We start from the raw sequence: 16,307 nt of genomic DNA on the forward strand, positions 1-16,307 counted from the left end.
TTTTGGACCTTAATGTATGTGGTTCAACCATCTTCAGTTCCTCCCTCTTGTCTGCTTTTGATCAGGCTGTGATTAATCAGGAAGCTTATCTTTCTTTAAGAGTTGAATTACTGGTTTGCAAAGAGTCATTTCCATTTCACATGTGAGGTGATACGACTTAGAATAGTCATTTCAGTGATGTCCTGTGTCATTATTATTTTTAGGGCCTATTTCATAAATGCCACAAGATAAAGTGGAAATTAGAAAAAAATCCTATTCATAGTTATATCTATTTTTTTTTTTTTTTTGAAGCCAAGACAGACTTCACACTGTCCAATGTTCCTCAGAAGTCCTCAAAAGTGTACGAAAAACAACCATTTTTGTTAGAAATAATAGAAATCTTGCCTTGGCAACTAACAGAAACAAATGAGTTTATTAAAACTACTATAATAAAATACTAAAAATGACAAGAGCGTGAAATAAATTAAAGTGAAAATGCAGCAGAAGGTGAAAAGCGTGACTTTATTTCCTGTTATCCGAGCCAAATTGGTCCATTTGTTAAATGGGTCGGTATTGGGCATCCATTGAAATGCAGCTGCTTATCGTTTCATCCGAGGCTTTTGCGCCAAAAAAAGACCAGAGAAACAGCATTTTCCCCAATCAGCAAGGCAGAAAATACCAGTCTATGCGAGTAATTCCCAGGTTTGCGAGATAGTGCCCTGTAAAGCAGCTCCAAGACACGCATCCCTTCAAACCAAACACAACTGATCCGAGATCAGTTTTAAAGTGCAAAAGTACATTTCACCTTCCTCCTGTCTGGAGCCAGGCCAGTAGTAATGAGGCAGAGCACAGGGGCGTGGATGCGATAAAGCAGGCAAACCAGCTATATCTCTGTGTTCCTCAAAGATACGACATACTTCAGAGAATGAAATACAACAGAATATCAGATAAAGACAAACTTGATTCATAAATAAGGATTTATTTCTATTACTTTAAATGATACAATACACTAAGAACTATTCGGTTTGGGTAAGAGGACAATGTTAAATACTTTTACACATCACAACATACTGTTTTATCAGTGCACTTCGCTTTATATATATATATATATATATATATATATATATATACACACACACACACACACACACACACACAACACAGCAGAGATGTCTATTTCTTCTTGAACTTGCCTTCATTTTTTAGTAGGTAAGACTGGAAAGGAAAATAAAAACAATGTAAACATTTTTCGATACACAAACTGGTAAAATAAAGTGTAAAAAACAAAAAGCATCGAATCCCTTTGTGAGGTGGAAAGCTGTACTTGACCTCAGAGCTTCTATAGTCTTACTTTCCTCATTTCGCCAAATTGCATGGCACTTGCTACATTTACTGAGTTATCACGATGGTTATGGAAACAATATAGAATAATAAAACATCTCATTCACCGGCTGCCAGCAGCCAAAGTCTCTGGTGCCCACACCCATTGTAATCACGTCTAACAGGAATGCACGTACAGTAACAGGAAGATCAGTATGTGTGAGCTCGGCCAAACGCAACACGTATGGACTTTAACTCCACATAGCTCTTAAAAATCGGTCGCAAGTGTTAATGACTGACTGTTGTTTCGAATGGGCAAAACATGAAGAAGCGCAGATCAGGGGCGATTGTTTCCTCGTAGACTTGCGTGCGTCAAGGGAGATTGTATTCGTAATCCGTAGTTGGCTATTTAAGAACTAAAACTATAATGGGAGGTAGTACTCGAGAAAATCCTATTCCAGACAATGGCTCACAGCTTCACGTGGAGACAGCACTTTAAAAGAGGAGATAAACACATTCACAGGTTTTACAAGTATTGCTTTTTGTGCAACAAAAGAACACACTATACCTTAGCGAGAAGCCAGGGATCGGAAATACTCCGTTCATTCAGAGGGCAACATCTCAGCTGCCGTTTTAAGCAGCTTATAAAAAGCGGTGCCAAAATTGGGCAAATGTAACACATTCAGCTCTCATATCACTCGCACACTCAACTCAACTCAGAACAGAGAAGCAATACCTAGCCTGCACCTATGTAACACAAGAAAGACTACACGTTGTACAGACAGGCCACATAAAAACAGCACACAAAAGAGTGTCTTGACAAAGGCTAAAAGCAATAGTCCAACAGAAGAACTGCGAAAATAGTGCGCATGTGTCCGATTTCATGCTTGCATGCAGCGTGCAATGCAAAAAGATGGAATAACCTTCACTTAAAATGTCGGCCTCAAAAAAAAAGGCGGGACGTTTTTATACTTCATACACCTTACACAAACGTACAGAAGCGTTACTGACCCTATGTCCCTATGATCAGAGGAACGTGCTCAACGTTCCAAGACATAAAGATAATCATTAATGCAATATAAAATGAGACTACGAAAATGTACAACACTGAAGTATGGAGGTGCCAGACCAGCTGGAACCAAACAACTGCACCATGTTATCATTGCAACACTTACATTTCACATGACAATGAAATAAAAAAAACATCATTTCCGAGCTCGCTCTAAGAGAACTGTTATGTGGCGTTCACACCGCACGCGAATGATTCGCGCAAAGTTGGACACTTGAACATTTTGAGTTTACTCGCTTCATTCGCGCGTGACATTCACTTCTCAACAGACGCGGATTCGCCTCATGGGCGGGGCTTCTGCCAGCGGCTCGTCTCGTTGAGAAATGGCTGACATGGGCTGTGTTTACACGTCTTTTTTGTTAAAATCTACTGTTAATGTGTGACAAAACGTAGTTTTAAGACTTTTTCAGGCGATAATGTAGTTGTTTAAAGCTCAAATCTGTGGTTTATTTATAAAGAGAGCGCCTATTTGAACATGTGATCTGGTGTTTTCGGAGTTGTGAGCTCCAGTGGATCAGCGGCGCTCATTTACCCCGACGAGAGCAGCCTTTCCTCTGCCAGTCCTTCTGCCGTCTGCCGCTGGCTCTGATGTCTCTGTGGTGTCTCCAGCTATAATTCGTCTTGTGTCGATGTAACGGCCGATCTTTGCTCTCATGGATCTATAATTTGTTCCCTGGCAAATCGTTTAGGCTGAGGGCAAAGGAAAGTTTTCATTACTTTTTTATTTTTAGGCTACAACTTTACGTTACAGTTGTAGCCGACTAGCACTGACTTTGAATGTTTGACTGAATTGTTTGCTTTATTTCATGTATAGCTTATTATACCTTTTACTTATACTTTTGTATTATTGATCAAACATAAACTTGCATTTAACAAAAAGAGACTGGGTTGTGTTTCATGTTATTTAATGTTATCACTGTGATAATCATATTGTCTAAACCAGATATTAATATACAGATTTTCTCCTCATTGTTGTCACTACTAGAGCAAGCTCCTGATTGGTTATCGCGGCGCGAATATCCGCCAAAGATCAGAATTTTCAACCTTTCACGCGTTCAAAGCGCTCAATTCGCGTCATTCGCGCCGCAGAATGCCTATTCCCGCATTGACTTAACATGTAAATCACTCGCGCGAATCGCGTCATTCGCGTCCGGTGTGAACGCACCATTAGAACGGTTGAACTCCAGGTTGAGAGCAAAACAAGAGAAATCCCAGTAACTGCAATTCATACGTAACTACAGCAAAACTGCAACAAAGCAGCGAAAAAGTCTTCGGACAGACGTGTCCCAAGTGATAGCTTGCTTATCTCATACCAAGTCTATTTGGTGCGTCGTTTTCTTTTTGCTTTGACATTCCCAGTCCGAAGTCGAATCGGAGGCTTCCGTGCCTCGACTCGCTGTACTGTCCGTTAAATACTTCTCGTGTTTGTCCAGGTATGACGGCCGTTGTGGCAAAAGGAAGTAGTGCGTGTTGCTGGCTTTCCTGCCGTTCTCCATGACGGGCAGAATGCACGGGGATCCTTCGCTATTCTGCCGTTGCAGACCGCGGCTGACGTATTTGGGATCTGGGGCGAAGCTCTGTGTAGGGGGCATGATCCCGTTGAGGTACATTGGGAGGCTCTTTGGACTCGGGGTGCGGGAACTACTGGAGGATAAAGGTTCTCTTGGGGGTACTTTCGGAGGTCGGTCATCATCGCTGTTGGCTCCCGATGAGACTTCGGCTGACCAGCGGCGGTAGTCTCCCGTTTTGATTGGTCGTGGGGGAATCGGAACTCTTGGAGGAACTTCCGGTTTATCCAGGCCTTGTGTATTCCAGTGGTGACTGGACAGCCGGAGAGAGGTGGGTTTATTGAAGCAGCCAGCAGGGCCCGAATGCGAGCGGCGCAGCTTCCTTTGCGTACGTTCCTGCTGTCTGAGACAGTTCTGCTGCTGTTGTTGGTGATGGTCGCGGAGCTCCTGTTCCCTCTGCTGGGTTTCCCGCTCCTGCCTCAGCTTCTGTGCCTGTGGCTGTGGCTGCTTCTGCTTGGATGCTGGACCTTCAAAGTAGGCATAGTTAATCTGTCCACAGCCCCTGAAACTCCTCCTACTGGGCATCCCGTAGCGGAAAGGAGAGTGTTTGGAGCAAGGTTCGGAAACCAGGCAGCGATTGTCATCTCCGTTGAAGAACTCTACTTCACTGTCCACAGCTTGATCCGGGGAAAGCTCAGCTGAACCGGGAATCGGAGGAAGGGGTTTGGTGACCCGGCTGGGCGTCTGGGGAGGACTGATGCGGTCAGATACGGTTAGACGTTGAAAGCAGGGAACCACTTGGTCGTCTTTGGCAGGGCTAGAAGAGTCTGTGTGCAAGGTGAGCTGGGAAGGTCTGGGCTTCTTGGGGGGCAAGGGCTGGCCTCCTGGGCTGTTTGGAGATTGAAGATGAGTCCGCTGTTCTGTTTGAAAGGGAAGATGGCAGAGAATGAGAATATAGCCATTTGAAATGAATCGATTGTTCTTTTATGAAAACTATGCAAATAACCCCACTGTCAACATTGTTAAAAATGTTGCCGCAAGTGGAACAAAAATTACACTACCCATAAAGCTTGTGATTTTCTCCAACCGTATTACATTTTTTAATTATTTTATATTTGGCAGGCACTTTTCAAATCCAAAGAGAATTTCCTTGGGAATCAAACCTATGTCCTTGGTGTTGCTAGCACACTCTAGTACACAAGTTTAAGGAATGGTTCACCCCAAAAATATAATCATAATAAAATAATACAATCTTTATTTGCTTCAAGTCGTTGCAGACCCATTTACTAAAGGATCATTTTGAAGCACCCGCTTCTGTCCATCTCCAAAAAGGCAAAAGCAGCCTACAAGTATCATAAGCACTATATTTCACTAAATTAGTCTTCTTGAAGATCATATAATAGCTTTATGCGAGCAACAGACTTATTACATTTAATTTGTTGTTCAAAACCTTTCCATCCACTGCTCTTAAATCGAATATGGCTCCTTAGAATATAGTGCAATATAGTCTACTTTTAAGATGTTTTGGGTGCTTTAGTTCTTCTTGGAGCTTGTGTTGGAGACGTATTTTATTTGTGACTGTTTCATGTGCTTTGTGGTGTTTAGTTTTCCCCCCTTGTCTATTACTACCATGCTCACGGAGGTAATTTGGATCACCTGTTGCTGAATTGCTGCCCATTGACCTCAGCTCCACTGATTGGCTGCAGTCAGCATATAAAGCCAGCACTATCTCACAGCAAGCTGAGAGAGAAAGGATCGCAGATGCTAACTTGCCGCGTGGACTTCTTTTCGCTTGCTCCAGATAGCGTGATTCTGTTCTGTTGTTGACACCTGCTAACCATTGGTGCAACTGTGGATGTAGTTGAAGACTTTAGAATTTAAGATGTTCTTTTAAGGAAACCTGTAGGGGGGTGGGTGCCATGTTTGTTTGAAACGGGTTTTCTCCTGGTTATGTTTAGTCAGGGAGAAAGGTAAGTTAATTTGTTATTTTCTTTTTGTTTTATGTTTAGTTAAGCTATGGTTAAAACGGAGTTCGCAAAATGCTTGTTTATTTGCCTTTGCCCCCTCCTGAAGTTATGTTTCCTCAATAAATACTTTTTTAAGCTCATTTGTTTTGGATGTGTGTTACTGGGGCTGGAGACAAGTTCCTGTGCTCTCTTTCTCTCTCCGAAACTAAGTTACTGCTATGCCTAGTACCCCTAGACTAAAAGAGGGCTAGCCTGTAACACTTGACATACATGGTTACTATCAATTGTCGTTTCATGTATTAAAAAAAAAGATGTTGTAAAAAATACACAGGTTTGAGGGCGAGTAATTTTTGAGTGAACGTTTAATAATGATGAGACTTGTTACTTACTGTCCGTTCCTGAAAATGATTGCAGCACCTGTTGCTGGGATTGATGGTTAAAATCCCTAGAAGAATCAATGGTGAAGCATAAGCTGCAAATTAAGAACAGGAAAGCTAATCAGATGGATGCACAAAATTCATTAACATGTAAAGCAGACCATTTCCTGTTTTTCTGTTCAGTCATGCAGTGCATGTCCAGGGTCTCGTAAAACTAATCCATTTTCAACTCTGAAAACATGTGAAAAATGTGCACTCACTTGCGTAGATCATGGTATTTCCAAGAGTGCTTAGCTCCGGCCATGCTATGCCAATGGCTGCCCCGCAGGAAAAGGCTTTGCGCGGGTAAACAGATCTCCTGGGCAGTCAAGCCTGCAGTGGACATGCTCCAGCTGCAGTCGGTTCGCATTCAGGCCAGGAAATGTTCCTCCCGCCAAGCTGGCAGCTGCTGGCCTGTACCTGAAACACAGCCACAAGAGGATGAATCTCCGGAATACCTCAAATGTTTCTCCTACACAGGAATAAAATTAAATTTAGTGCAGATGCTGAAGTCTTTCTTGCAGAAAAAAAGGGCCTCAATTTTAAATGCATCTTGTCCAGAGTTTCACAAGAGATCTTACACCGATTCAAACAGGACAAAACTCAAATGAGATCTTTCTAACATCTCAAGTGTTTCTCCTACACAGCAATGAGCTTGAATGGAGATCAAATTGAGACTTTCTGGAGGAGAAAATGTCACACGTTGAGATTTCTTCTGAAACTCTAGAGGAGACACGATGGTTTAAACTCAAGTCTGCAATCAAAAGATCTCAATATTTACCTAAACATTTCTAAATCAAACTGATCCATTATATAACTCTACTCTTACTGTATATCAGAGTTTCTTTTTTACATCTATTTTCACACCGTAAGAGAATCATCCAAGATTTACATTTACAATTATGCATTTGACAGACACTTTTCTCCAAATCGACTTGCATTGAATTCAAGGTTCACATTTTGTATCACTTCTTGATTTCCCTGGGAATCGAACCCATGACCTTAATGTTGCTAGTGCCTTGCTCTACTGATTTAGCTTCAGAAAGATACTTTAAAAATAACATACATCCAAGAGCTCCATTCAGTCTCCTAAACCACGAAAGAGCAACCTTTGAGCAGAGAAATACTACGACTTTTGCCTCAATAAACTCCTAATTACTGCCCATTCACCCCTAGGAGTCTGGCTGTTTTGGGGCCCTTTAGAAGTTGACATGCTCTGACATTTGTGCTTTTTTCAGTTGCTTATAAACACATTAATGGCAAAAGTGTCATTACACTGTATTCAGCACAAACTGGGCTACCATAATATGTGAGCAACATGTATGTACATGCTTGTATTTTTGAGGGAAAAATGTTTACGCATGGTTTTTGAAAAAGAAAAAAAAAAAAAGTTTAAAATTAAGGCCTCAAAACACACAATAGATATGTGTCCACAAGACTTTTGACTAATGGGTGTATTTGCCTAGAGTTTTTGCTTCAAACTGATGTGAGAATCATTGAGCCTACTCATTCACATAAAACAATATATTAATTTACATTTGGTAAGAGGGGGTTAATAGTTAGTAAGGTGTCTGTTAAGTTTAGGCATTGGGTAGTATTAAGGGATGTAGAATATGGTCACGCAGAATAAGGCATTAATATGTGCTTTATAAGTAGGGGAGAGCAGGGACGAAAGTACCATTTTTCAGAAAATCGTAATTTTAAAAGATAATGTTTTAGACCGAGATATATTTTTGCTGTGGCCAATAACTCACAAGTGTGGTCTATCAATAGCAGGTGGTATTTTGTACAAATGTAGAACGACTACAGTATAATTTCACTTTGAACATAAGCTGCACATTGTTACTTTTGACCCCATCAGGTGGGACGAAAGTAACAACAATACAAGCTAGATTTTTTGGTGCTACTCTTGTTTTTATTAAACATACCTGACTATGACCTTGTTAATATGTAACTGCAAACATATTTTTTCCTTTATCTTTGCAAAAAAATTATTAAATTACATTTTCATTTTATATGTTAAAGTTCATCAAATGTAATATGACAGTACAAACTTGAATTGTTTAGAATATTTTTTATTTGTAATGTCAATCTATTTGATACATTTTCTTCAACAGTATTGAAATTAAATTAAATTAAATTTGCATATGCATTATATAAATATAATAGCGGGACAAAAGTGACAAGTGTTACTTTCGTCCTGACAGGAAGTCCTGACATTTAAACACGATTTACTTTTATACTGAAAAACTCTGAAAAGACAAACCTTAAGGGTGTGTAACAGCACTAAATAACCCGTAGATTGATCATTACTGTGACACATGAAACAAGAAACACAACTTGTAATTAGAAAAAAAGTACCGCTTCATTAATTTACTTGCCGTACTTGAAAACTGCATTTCGGATCTAACCGCGGGAAACGATGGCGGAATCACATGATATTTGGCAGATCCGTCAAGGGTTGTGTGCTGAAGGTGCTGTCATATCTTGAAATGCAAATGTATTCAGGGCTCGGAGAAAATCGCGTTGTTACTTTCGTCCCGTGTTACTTTCGCCCCGGTTCTCCCCTACTAATAAACAGCCAATATCCTAGTAATATGCAACTAGTTAATCGTGAGAACTGGACCCTAAACTTAAGTGTTACTGAATATTTTAACCTAACTGAGATCACCTAAGGACCATTGAAATGGTTTTGTTGTTGATGTGGAACATTTTGCCAAGTTGTTTATGGAGCCCAGGGCTATCGGCACACCATCCGATGCACCTCCTCCTCTCTTTGCAATGCAGTCAGCCATGTGCATGGGACTCCGGTCGCGCTCTTTCAGAAAAGAACATTGAGCAACATTCTGCTGAGCTTCACAGCCTGTGGTATGACAAGCGCTCAGTTAGACAGCACTAAACGCCATGTATGCCCCAAAAGCCTTGGGGATAGTGCCAAACTGAAGGCTTTCTTAGATGTCCCACACACACAAAACAGCAGAAATTTCACTGCAAGACTCGTGCATGTACGATGCACTGACAATTGATCACTTTGCTGTGTTAAGATGAAATATTGCACTGTGATTCGGTCTGCAAGCACAATGGCATTCCTCACAGAGGAAGTCTAATATCAAATTATATATGCAAATGAGTCTCAGATTTCCTGCCTTGGGAACACATCTTATGTTTAAAGGAAATTGCATCTACTTTGGCTATTTAGTGTAACACTAGAGACGTTCTAAAGCAGTAGAATCCAATAAAACACTTTTCACTCTTTGAGAAACCAGCTTTACACCCCTGAGAACGTGAAGAGTGATGGACCTGGAGGCAAGGTTCATCCTGGTTTTAGCTTACAAACACATATCACGCTCACAAGCTATCAAATCACCAACATTACGACAGCCTTCCAGAGATAAAACAACTCATGTACTCTATTACAGAGCAATTAGCATTTTTTATAGAACAATTTATTGTAGGGCTGTTTTATTGTAAGGCAATGCAAGGTGCAATGCATTTCTGCAGAAATTAGTGTGATATGCAACAGGTGCATCTTGCGATTTAATCAATATTACACATTTCAAGAATAACCGATACAGATTTGCACAGAGCAGCATCTATGAATAGCCGTCGTGATTTCTTCAATGGGGTCAATTGGTTCAACAGGGACGTGCGTTTCTGTTGAGCGTCCCTGATCCGCTGCATAAATGTAAGCAGTTATGCATCCTGAAAGCTTTGGACCTTGGATACGGTCACTATGAGCACACAATGCAACCTGATCCGTGATAAAGAAACCCACGGGACAAGCGCTTCCTCTCACAACAGGTGCAAGACGGACAGACTTCCTAGTGTCCAGCATTTCTCAATGCGTTTGGGAAGACAATGCCAATGTGTTGCAAGTAAACAAAGCGTGCCAAATGTGTTTTCCGTGGCGTAAACCCCATCAAACCATGTAAAGACACACGTTTACTAATTCTTCCCTCTTTTGCATTTAAATCTGAGATTATGGAGACATCCGCAAAAAATAGCAAAAGCATTTCACTCACAAAAACCGCAAGGCAACAGCTTATTTTAGTACTACTAAGATTGTGACATTATGTACATGACAATTAAGCACATTTATTATTGTTTTTTAATTAAATCAGCATTTGGGCCGCATAAAACATATACTGCTGTAATGATGAAATATTTATTTATTGCAGTAAATATACAGTAAAGAGAATTAGATGTTGACTTAAAAAACCACGTCAGAATGAAAATAAAATACACTTCCATTTGTTAACATGCACTAACAGTAAATAATCGCTTAGAATTGATTGTTAATTCCAAAAACATTAAAATCAAAAGTTGTATTGGTTATTACATGAACATTATTAACTAAATACTAAATACTTTTCGCATTGTTAGTTACTATGAGACCTTAGTGTAAAGTGTTAGTTCTCAAAACAGGCTTCACTTCCTTATATAATTTCATATTTTGCAGTGAAATGTGGACATGTTCTTGACATACTGCTTATGAACACTTCAAAAGTGGTTCTAATGCATAACTACTGTAATGTGTGCGTATTCAGAATACAAACGTCACTGGTAAAAATGATGTGTTGGATTTACTTTAAATATATATGCACCATTTTTGCATCACACTTTTTAAGTAAACCCAACTTGGAATAATTTTACTTAAAATGAACAAGAAAACCTTTGTTATATGTACATAAATATTTGAGTTCACTCAACATTCTTTACTTAAAAATATTTGTAACACTATAGAATCTAATGTTAAGTTAACACAACTTGCACATACTTGCATGTTAGATATATTTTTAAGTAAAGAATTTAAGTACTATTTAAGTACATATAACAAAGGTTTTCTTGTTAATTTTAAGTTCAATTATTCCAAGTAAAAAGTGTGATGCAAAAATGGTGCATATATATTTTAAGTAAATCCAACACATCATTTTTTCCAGTGCACCCTTACATTGACAGAAAATATTTCAGAGAGACGTCCATTAATAAAGTGTTAAGTCATTGAAGCTACATGGCCGCACAAATTACGAAATATCTGCGTCCTGACGAGCCACTAACAAGACATTGTAAGAAGGTATGAAGGAGAGACAGTCGCGCGCGTTCACGCCCGCCGCGGTTGCCAGGCAACCATACCCGATCTACCTGTCCGCTTCCGCGAACTGGCGGGATGAGTCACTTACACTCTATCACACCTGGCGAAACACACCTCATACATTTCTTTAAGAAAAAAAAAGACTGATGTTCCACGAGATGAAGCAACATATATGTCAACGTCACATATTATGATACTGTCATGTGCATTTTGTCAGCTGATAATCATCAGTATTGTTGTTATTACTATAACAAAAGGCTAATATCAATCAAAAATAGCATATAACGTATCATACGTACATTCAATTATGTTTTAGAACTGTTCCATCCTAATTGAACACACACACACACACACACACACCCACACACACTCCTTATCGGATGTCCTGTCACAGAATCAGATAATATCGTTACACACGTCACTGTCGTCATCAGCACGCACGCACACACATAGCGAGACACACAGATCACAAGCACAGACAATGTGACAAACACATAAAAATTCACCTTAATCTCCTGATAGATTCTAGGCGTCCGGCGTTAAAAGCTCATAATGCCGTAATGATCCCGTTCGGTCCGTTTGAAAGCGTTCCTGTATCTCTATAGATGCGCGAGGACAGTCATTACAGCGGTCGAGAGGTTCGTTAAACGGGTCTTCGGTGTGTGCGGTGCTTTAAATGCTCACTGCAGTCAGAGCACACGCAAGCCCCGCCCCCTCCGGACAGGATTTAAAGACACAGTGCGCACACTGCTGTTATATATCCTCCTGGGATCCAGGAAAAAAAAAGTGTTTTGAGTTTAGTATTTGTTCATGTCATTACATTGTTTAGAGCATAAGAAACAAATGGGGGAAAAAAAAAAACATTTTTGAAAAATGATATTTTATTCATATGTTATATGTCCTCTGTAGTTGACACCAGGACTCAGTTGTTTTAAAAAATAAAATGACATGAAATTGCATGTATAGGCAAAAACTATGGGATTTATTTTTAATTCACTAATGCATTTTTAGGTTTCAAGAACAAACTTTGTTTAAAGATGATTCTGAACTATGTCATGAAAGATATAATGAAATGCATTTATATACCATTATACTTTATGAAATTTGAGGGTAAAATGACCATACTTGGATTTTCCCATTCAATACAATGTATCTATATGCTGCATCTAATTTGCATATTAATGTGTTCTTGGTGCAACGTGTAATGAAAATGGGAGTAATAATTGGCAACATTTTCATAATAATATCTAATATTTCATAGGAATATTGCTATGTAATTTCTTTCCCTATTGACTTGTTGTGTCTCCAAAATCCCTGATAAACCTGATTTGAGTCCTGGCGTCTAGTACAGTGGACATTTATGAAATCAATGCCCTGTTTTGTAACAGAAAGTCACATTTTGATCAGAAACCCCATAACATTTTCCTGAGATGTTGATTTATAACAAACAATTTGAAAATTAATCAGATTTAAATTATAATTAAAAAATATTATCATATTTCCATAAGAGTGCTAAACATTAATGTCAGCCATTTTTAAAGACCAAAAAGTTGTTGTTGTCCCAGTGAAACCTCCAAACATGTATTATCTCTGCAAAGCCCAGAATGTGCTCTTTACAGGACATCCAGACTGTGACATGTGACATGTATAATGTCAGAGAAATTCCCTAAAATATATCGTCCACTGCAGTGGACAAAAGTCTATTCGTGGGTCCCAGGAGGATATGTCGATGTCTCTGCATTATTGTTACCCTTTCTGTTAAGTATTTTATTACTCTATATGTTTTTTATGTAAATGCATATGAAATATGAATGGGAAAAAATAAGAAATCACACAAAGACACAATATTTTTTACATTAACCCCGACTCCACACAAACAGTATATTGTATATTTATCAGTATATTGATAAATAGTGAGGAGAACTTCAAATAGCATTTTATATGTTTCACTATATTTTAAGGACATTTTAAAGGCCCTCATAAAAATGTTTGCATGTTAATGTGGAATTGTCTTCCAGACACAACAACATAAATAATAATAATAACAATAAGCGCAATAAATAAATCATATGTGTGTGATGATTTATTGCATACATTATTTTGTATGTATAGTTAAAAAAATGTAATGACAAATTCTTCATATATATATATATATATATATATATAAAGCTATTGTAACATTATAGTTATTATAAAAATATATAAAGCTTTTGAAAAATGTCTTTACTGTCACTTTTGATCAATTTAATACATTCTTGCAAAATAAAAGTAGTATTTCCTTTAGAAAAAATTCAGATAATTGCTGTTCTTTTGAACTTTCCATTATATTCATCAAAGAATCCTAAAAAAATACAATATAATTATATAATATATATTTTTATATGTTATATTTATTATCATCACATACATTATATATTAGTATAGTAAATAATACAATATGCTAAATAAATGAATCAAAATCACTTTTTTCAATAAATAACAGCTCACATCCACTAATGCACAATTAACAAAAATGCATTTTCTTAAAGATTTTTTTAGAATTTATTAGCCTCAAAAAAATTCTGTTTTTCCCTAAATAAACATGTCTTTGTTTTTTTCCAAAGCAAAACACTATTAAAACTGACCCCCCCCCCATTTCCTCTCTATTAAAACAGTCCACAAACAGATTATTTAGGGTTTGTTTCAGAGCCATAGTTTAAAGAAACCTATGCATATGAAATATTAAAATATGAAAAGTATAAAAAAATGTGGCTTTGAGGCAGAACAAATAAACATTAGATACCTGAAACCAGACAGGCTGCTAACATGACATGACAGTCCAGAGTCCGTAGAGTCAAGAAGACTTATTTGAACAGACAGACAAGACCATACAAGGCTAAAGAACCTCAGCGGGTCGTGCAAAGAGAGACATTTAATGCACAGAATGAAGAAAATAAGGGATCACGGCCCCGGTGAATCCACACAGACAATGAGACAGACATAGAGGTGGCTCCATTCCTGATAAGAAAGCACACACAGCAAACACTGAGATGTTTTACTGCTACATTATATTGACCTGCCTGTCGAGATGGAGCCTGTATTGTCTGCAGGCTAGATGCATATTGGTGATGTCTCTTCATTATATGGGCTGGGGGTTAGATAACAGCTGTTGTATATCATATATACACATCTGATTCAGTCTTACCCTGATGCCCATGTGGACGTGAGATGAATAGATCTCATCCCAGTGTTTATGCATGTTTACAGAGGACTTCAGTCACAGGTCTGTTGTGCACAGTAGGAAGCGAAATGCAAATAATAAAATGCAACTAACTAACCATAAAATCATGCATAATTATGATAGAACATTTTACAGGCTTGTCAACTTGGAAAAACAGTTCTCATGCCTTTTGTTGTTGATGTCAAAGGCTGTGTCCATTCCATTGTCAAATAAAAAACTACAGTTTGGTTCAAATCTGTGTTATTTTAGTTTTATTAATCAGCTTTTCTTTTTTATTTTAGTTTAATTTTCAGTCAATTCATTATATGCTTTTATCATTATATTAGTTTTTTACACGAAAAGTTGCGTTTTTCACGTACAGAAGATGGAAGCTTGTTTCTGCCACAGAATAACACATTTTAAAATCTAATTGCGACCTTTTACCTCAAAGTTTACATCTCGAAATTCTGAGTTTTTTCTCAGAATTGTGAGATATAAAGTCAGAATCGTGAGATATAAAGTCAGAATTGTGAGATATAAAGTCAGAATTGTGAAATATAAAGTCAGAATTGTGAAATATAAAGTCAGAATTGTGAGATATAGTCATAATTGTGTTATAAAGTCATAATTGTGTAATATAAAGTCATAATTGTGAGATAAAAAGTCATAATTGTGAGATAAAGTCATAATTGTGTGATATAAAGTCATAATTGTGAGATATAAGTCATAATTGTGAAATATAAAGTCAGAATTGTGTGATATAAAGTCATAATTGTGTGATATAAAGTCGTAATTGTGTGATATAAAGTCATAATTGTGTGATATAAAGTCATAATTGTGAGATATAAGTCATAATTGTGAAATATAAAGTCAGAATTGTGTGATATAAAGTCATAATTGTGTGATATAAAGTCGTAATTGTGTGATATAAAGTCATAATTGTGAGATATAATGTCATAATTGTGAGATATAGTCATAATTGTGATATATAAAGTCATAATTTTGTGATATAAAGTCAGAGTTGTGAGATATAAAGTCATAATTGTGTGATATAAAGTCAGAATTGTGAGATATAAAGTCAGAATTGTGAGATATAGTCAGAATTGTGAAATATTAAGTCAGAATTGTGAGATAGTCATAATTGTGTTATAAAGTCATAATTGTGTAATATAAAGTCATTTTTTTCTCAGAATTGTGAGATATAAAGTCAGAATCGTGAGATATAAAGTCATAATTGTGAGATATAAAGTCAGAATTGTGAGATATAAAGTCAGAATTGTGAGATATAAAGTCATAATTGTGAGATATAAAGTCAGAATCGTGAGATATAAAGTCATAATTGTGAGATATAAAGTCAGAATCGTGAGATATAAAGTCATAATTGTGAGATATAAAGTCAGAATTGTGAGATATAAAGTCAGAATTGTGAGATATAAAGTCAGAATTGTGTTATAAAGTCAGAATTGTGAAATATAAAGTCAGAATTGTGAGATATAGTCATAATTGTGTTATAAAGTCATAATTGTGTAATATAAAGTCATAATTGTGAGATAAAGTCATAATTGTGTGATATAAAGTCATAATTGTGAGATATAAGTCATAATTGTGAAATATAAAGTCAGAATTGTGTGATATAAAGTCATAATTGTGAGATATAAAGTCATAATTGTGTGATATAAAGTCATAATTGTGAGATATAAAGTCAGAATTGTGTAATATAAAGTCATAATTGTGAGATATAAAGTCATAATTGTGAG

At 37.3% G+C, this 16,307-nt stretch overlaps 1 protein-coding gene across 2 annotated transcripts; it reads right to left on the reverse strand.

Annotated features, from left to right (window-relative positions):
• Positions 1–938: 938 nt before the first annotated feature.
• Positions 939–12,017, reverse strand: errfi1a (ERBB receptor feedback inhibitor 1a). 2 transcript variants are annotated; one of them, XM_079845061.1, is made up of 4 exons: positions 11,858–12,017; positions 6,481–6,679; positions 6,233–6,315; positions 939–4,796 (listed from the first exon to the last, which is right to left on the reverse strand). In XM_079845061.1, the coding sequence occupies exons 2-4, from the start codon at positions 6,627–6,629 to the stop codon at positions 3,676–3,678; spliced, it is 1,353 nt and encodes a 450-aa protein (XP_079701187.1). In that variant the 5' UTR covers positions 6,630–6,679; positions 11,858–12,017; the 3' UTR covers positions 939–3,675. The 2 variants fall into 2 exon arrangements, with proteins under 2 accessions (XP_079701187.1, XP_079701186.1); XM_079845060.1 differs by having other exon boundaries at positions 6,233–6,288; positions 11,858–11,988.
• Between the last annotated feature and the right edge of the window lie 4,290 nt (positions 12,018–16,307).

The sequence above is a fragment of the Gobio gobio genome, assembly GCF_949357685.1.
Source record: "Gobio gobio genome assembly, chromosome: 19".
Classification (NCBI taxonomy): domain Eukaryota; kingdom Metazoa; phylum Chordata; class Actinopteri; order Cypriniformes; family Gobionidae; genus Gobio; species Gobio gobio.

Excerpts from the sequence above, each read along its gene's own strand:
- errfi1a (XM_079845061.1), bottom strand. The coding sequence starts at position 6,629 with ATGCGAACCGACTGCAGCTGGAGCATGTCCACTGCAGGCTTGACTGCC. Across the intron at positions 6,316-6,480 it reads AAATACCATGATCTACGCAA|CTTATGCTTCACCATTGATT; the intron begins GTGAGTGCACAT and ends CTTAATTTGCAG. Across the intron at positions 4,797-6,232 it reads ATCATTTTCAGGAACGGACA|AACAGCGGACTCATCTTCAA; the intron begins GTAAGTAACAAG and ends CCTTTCAAACAG.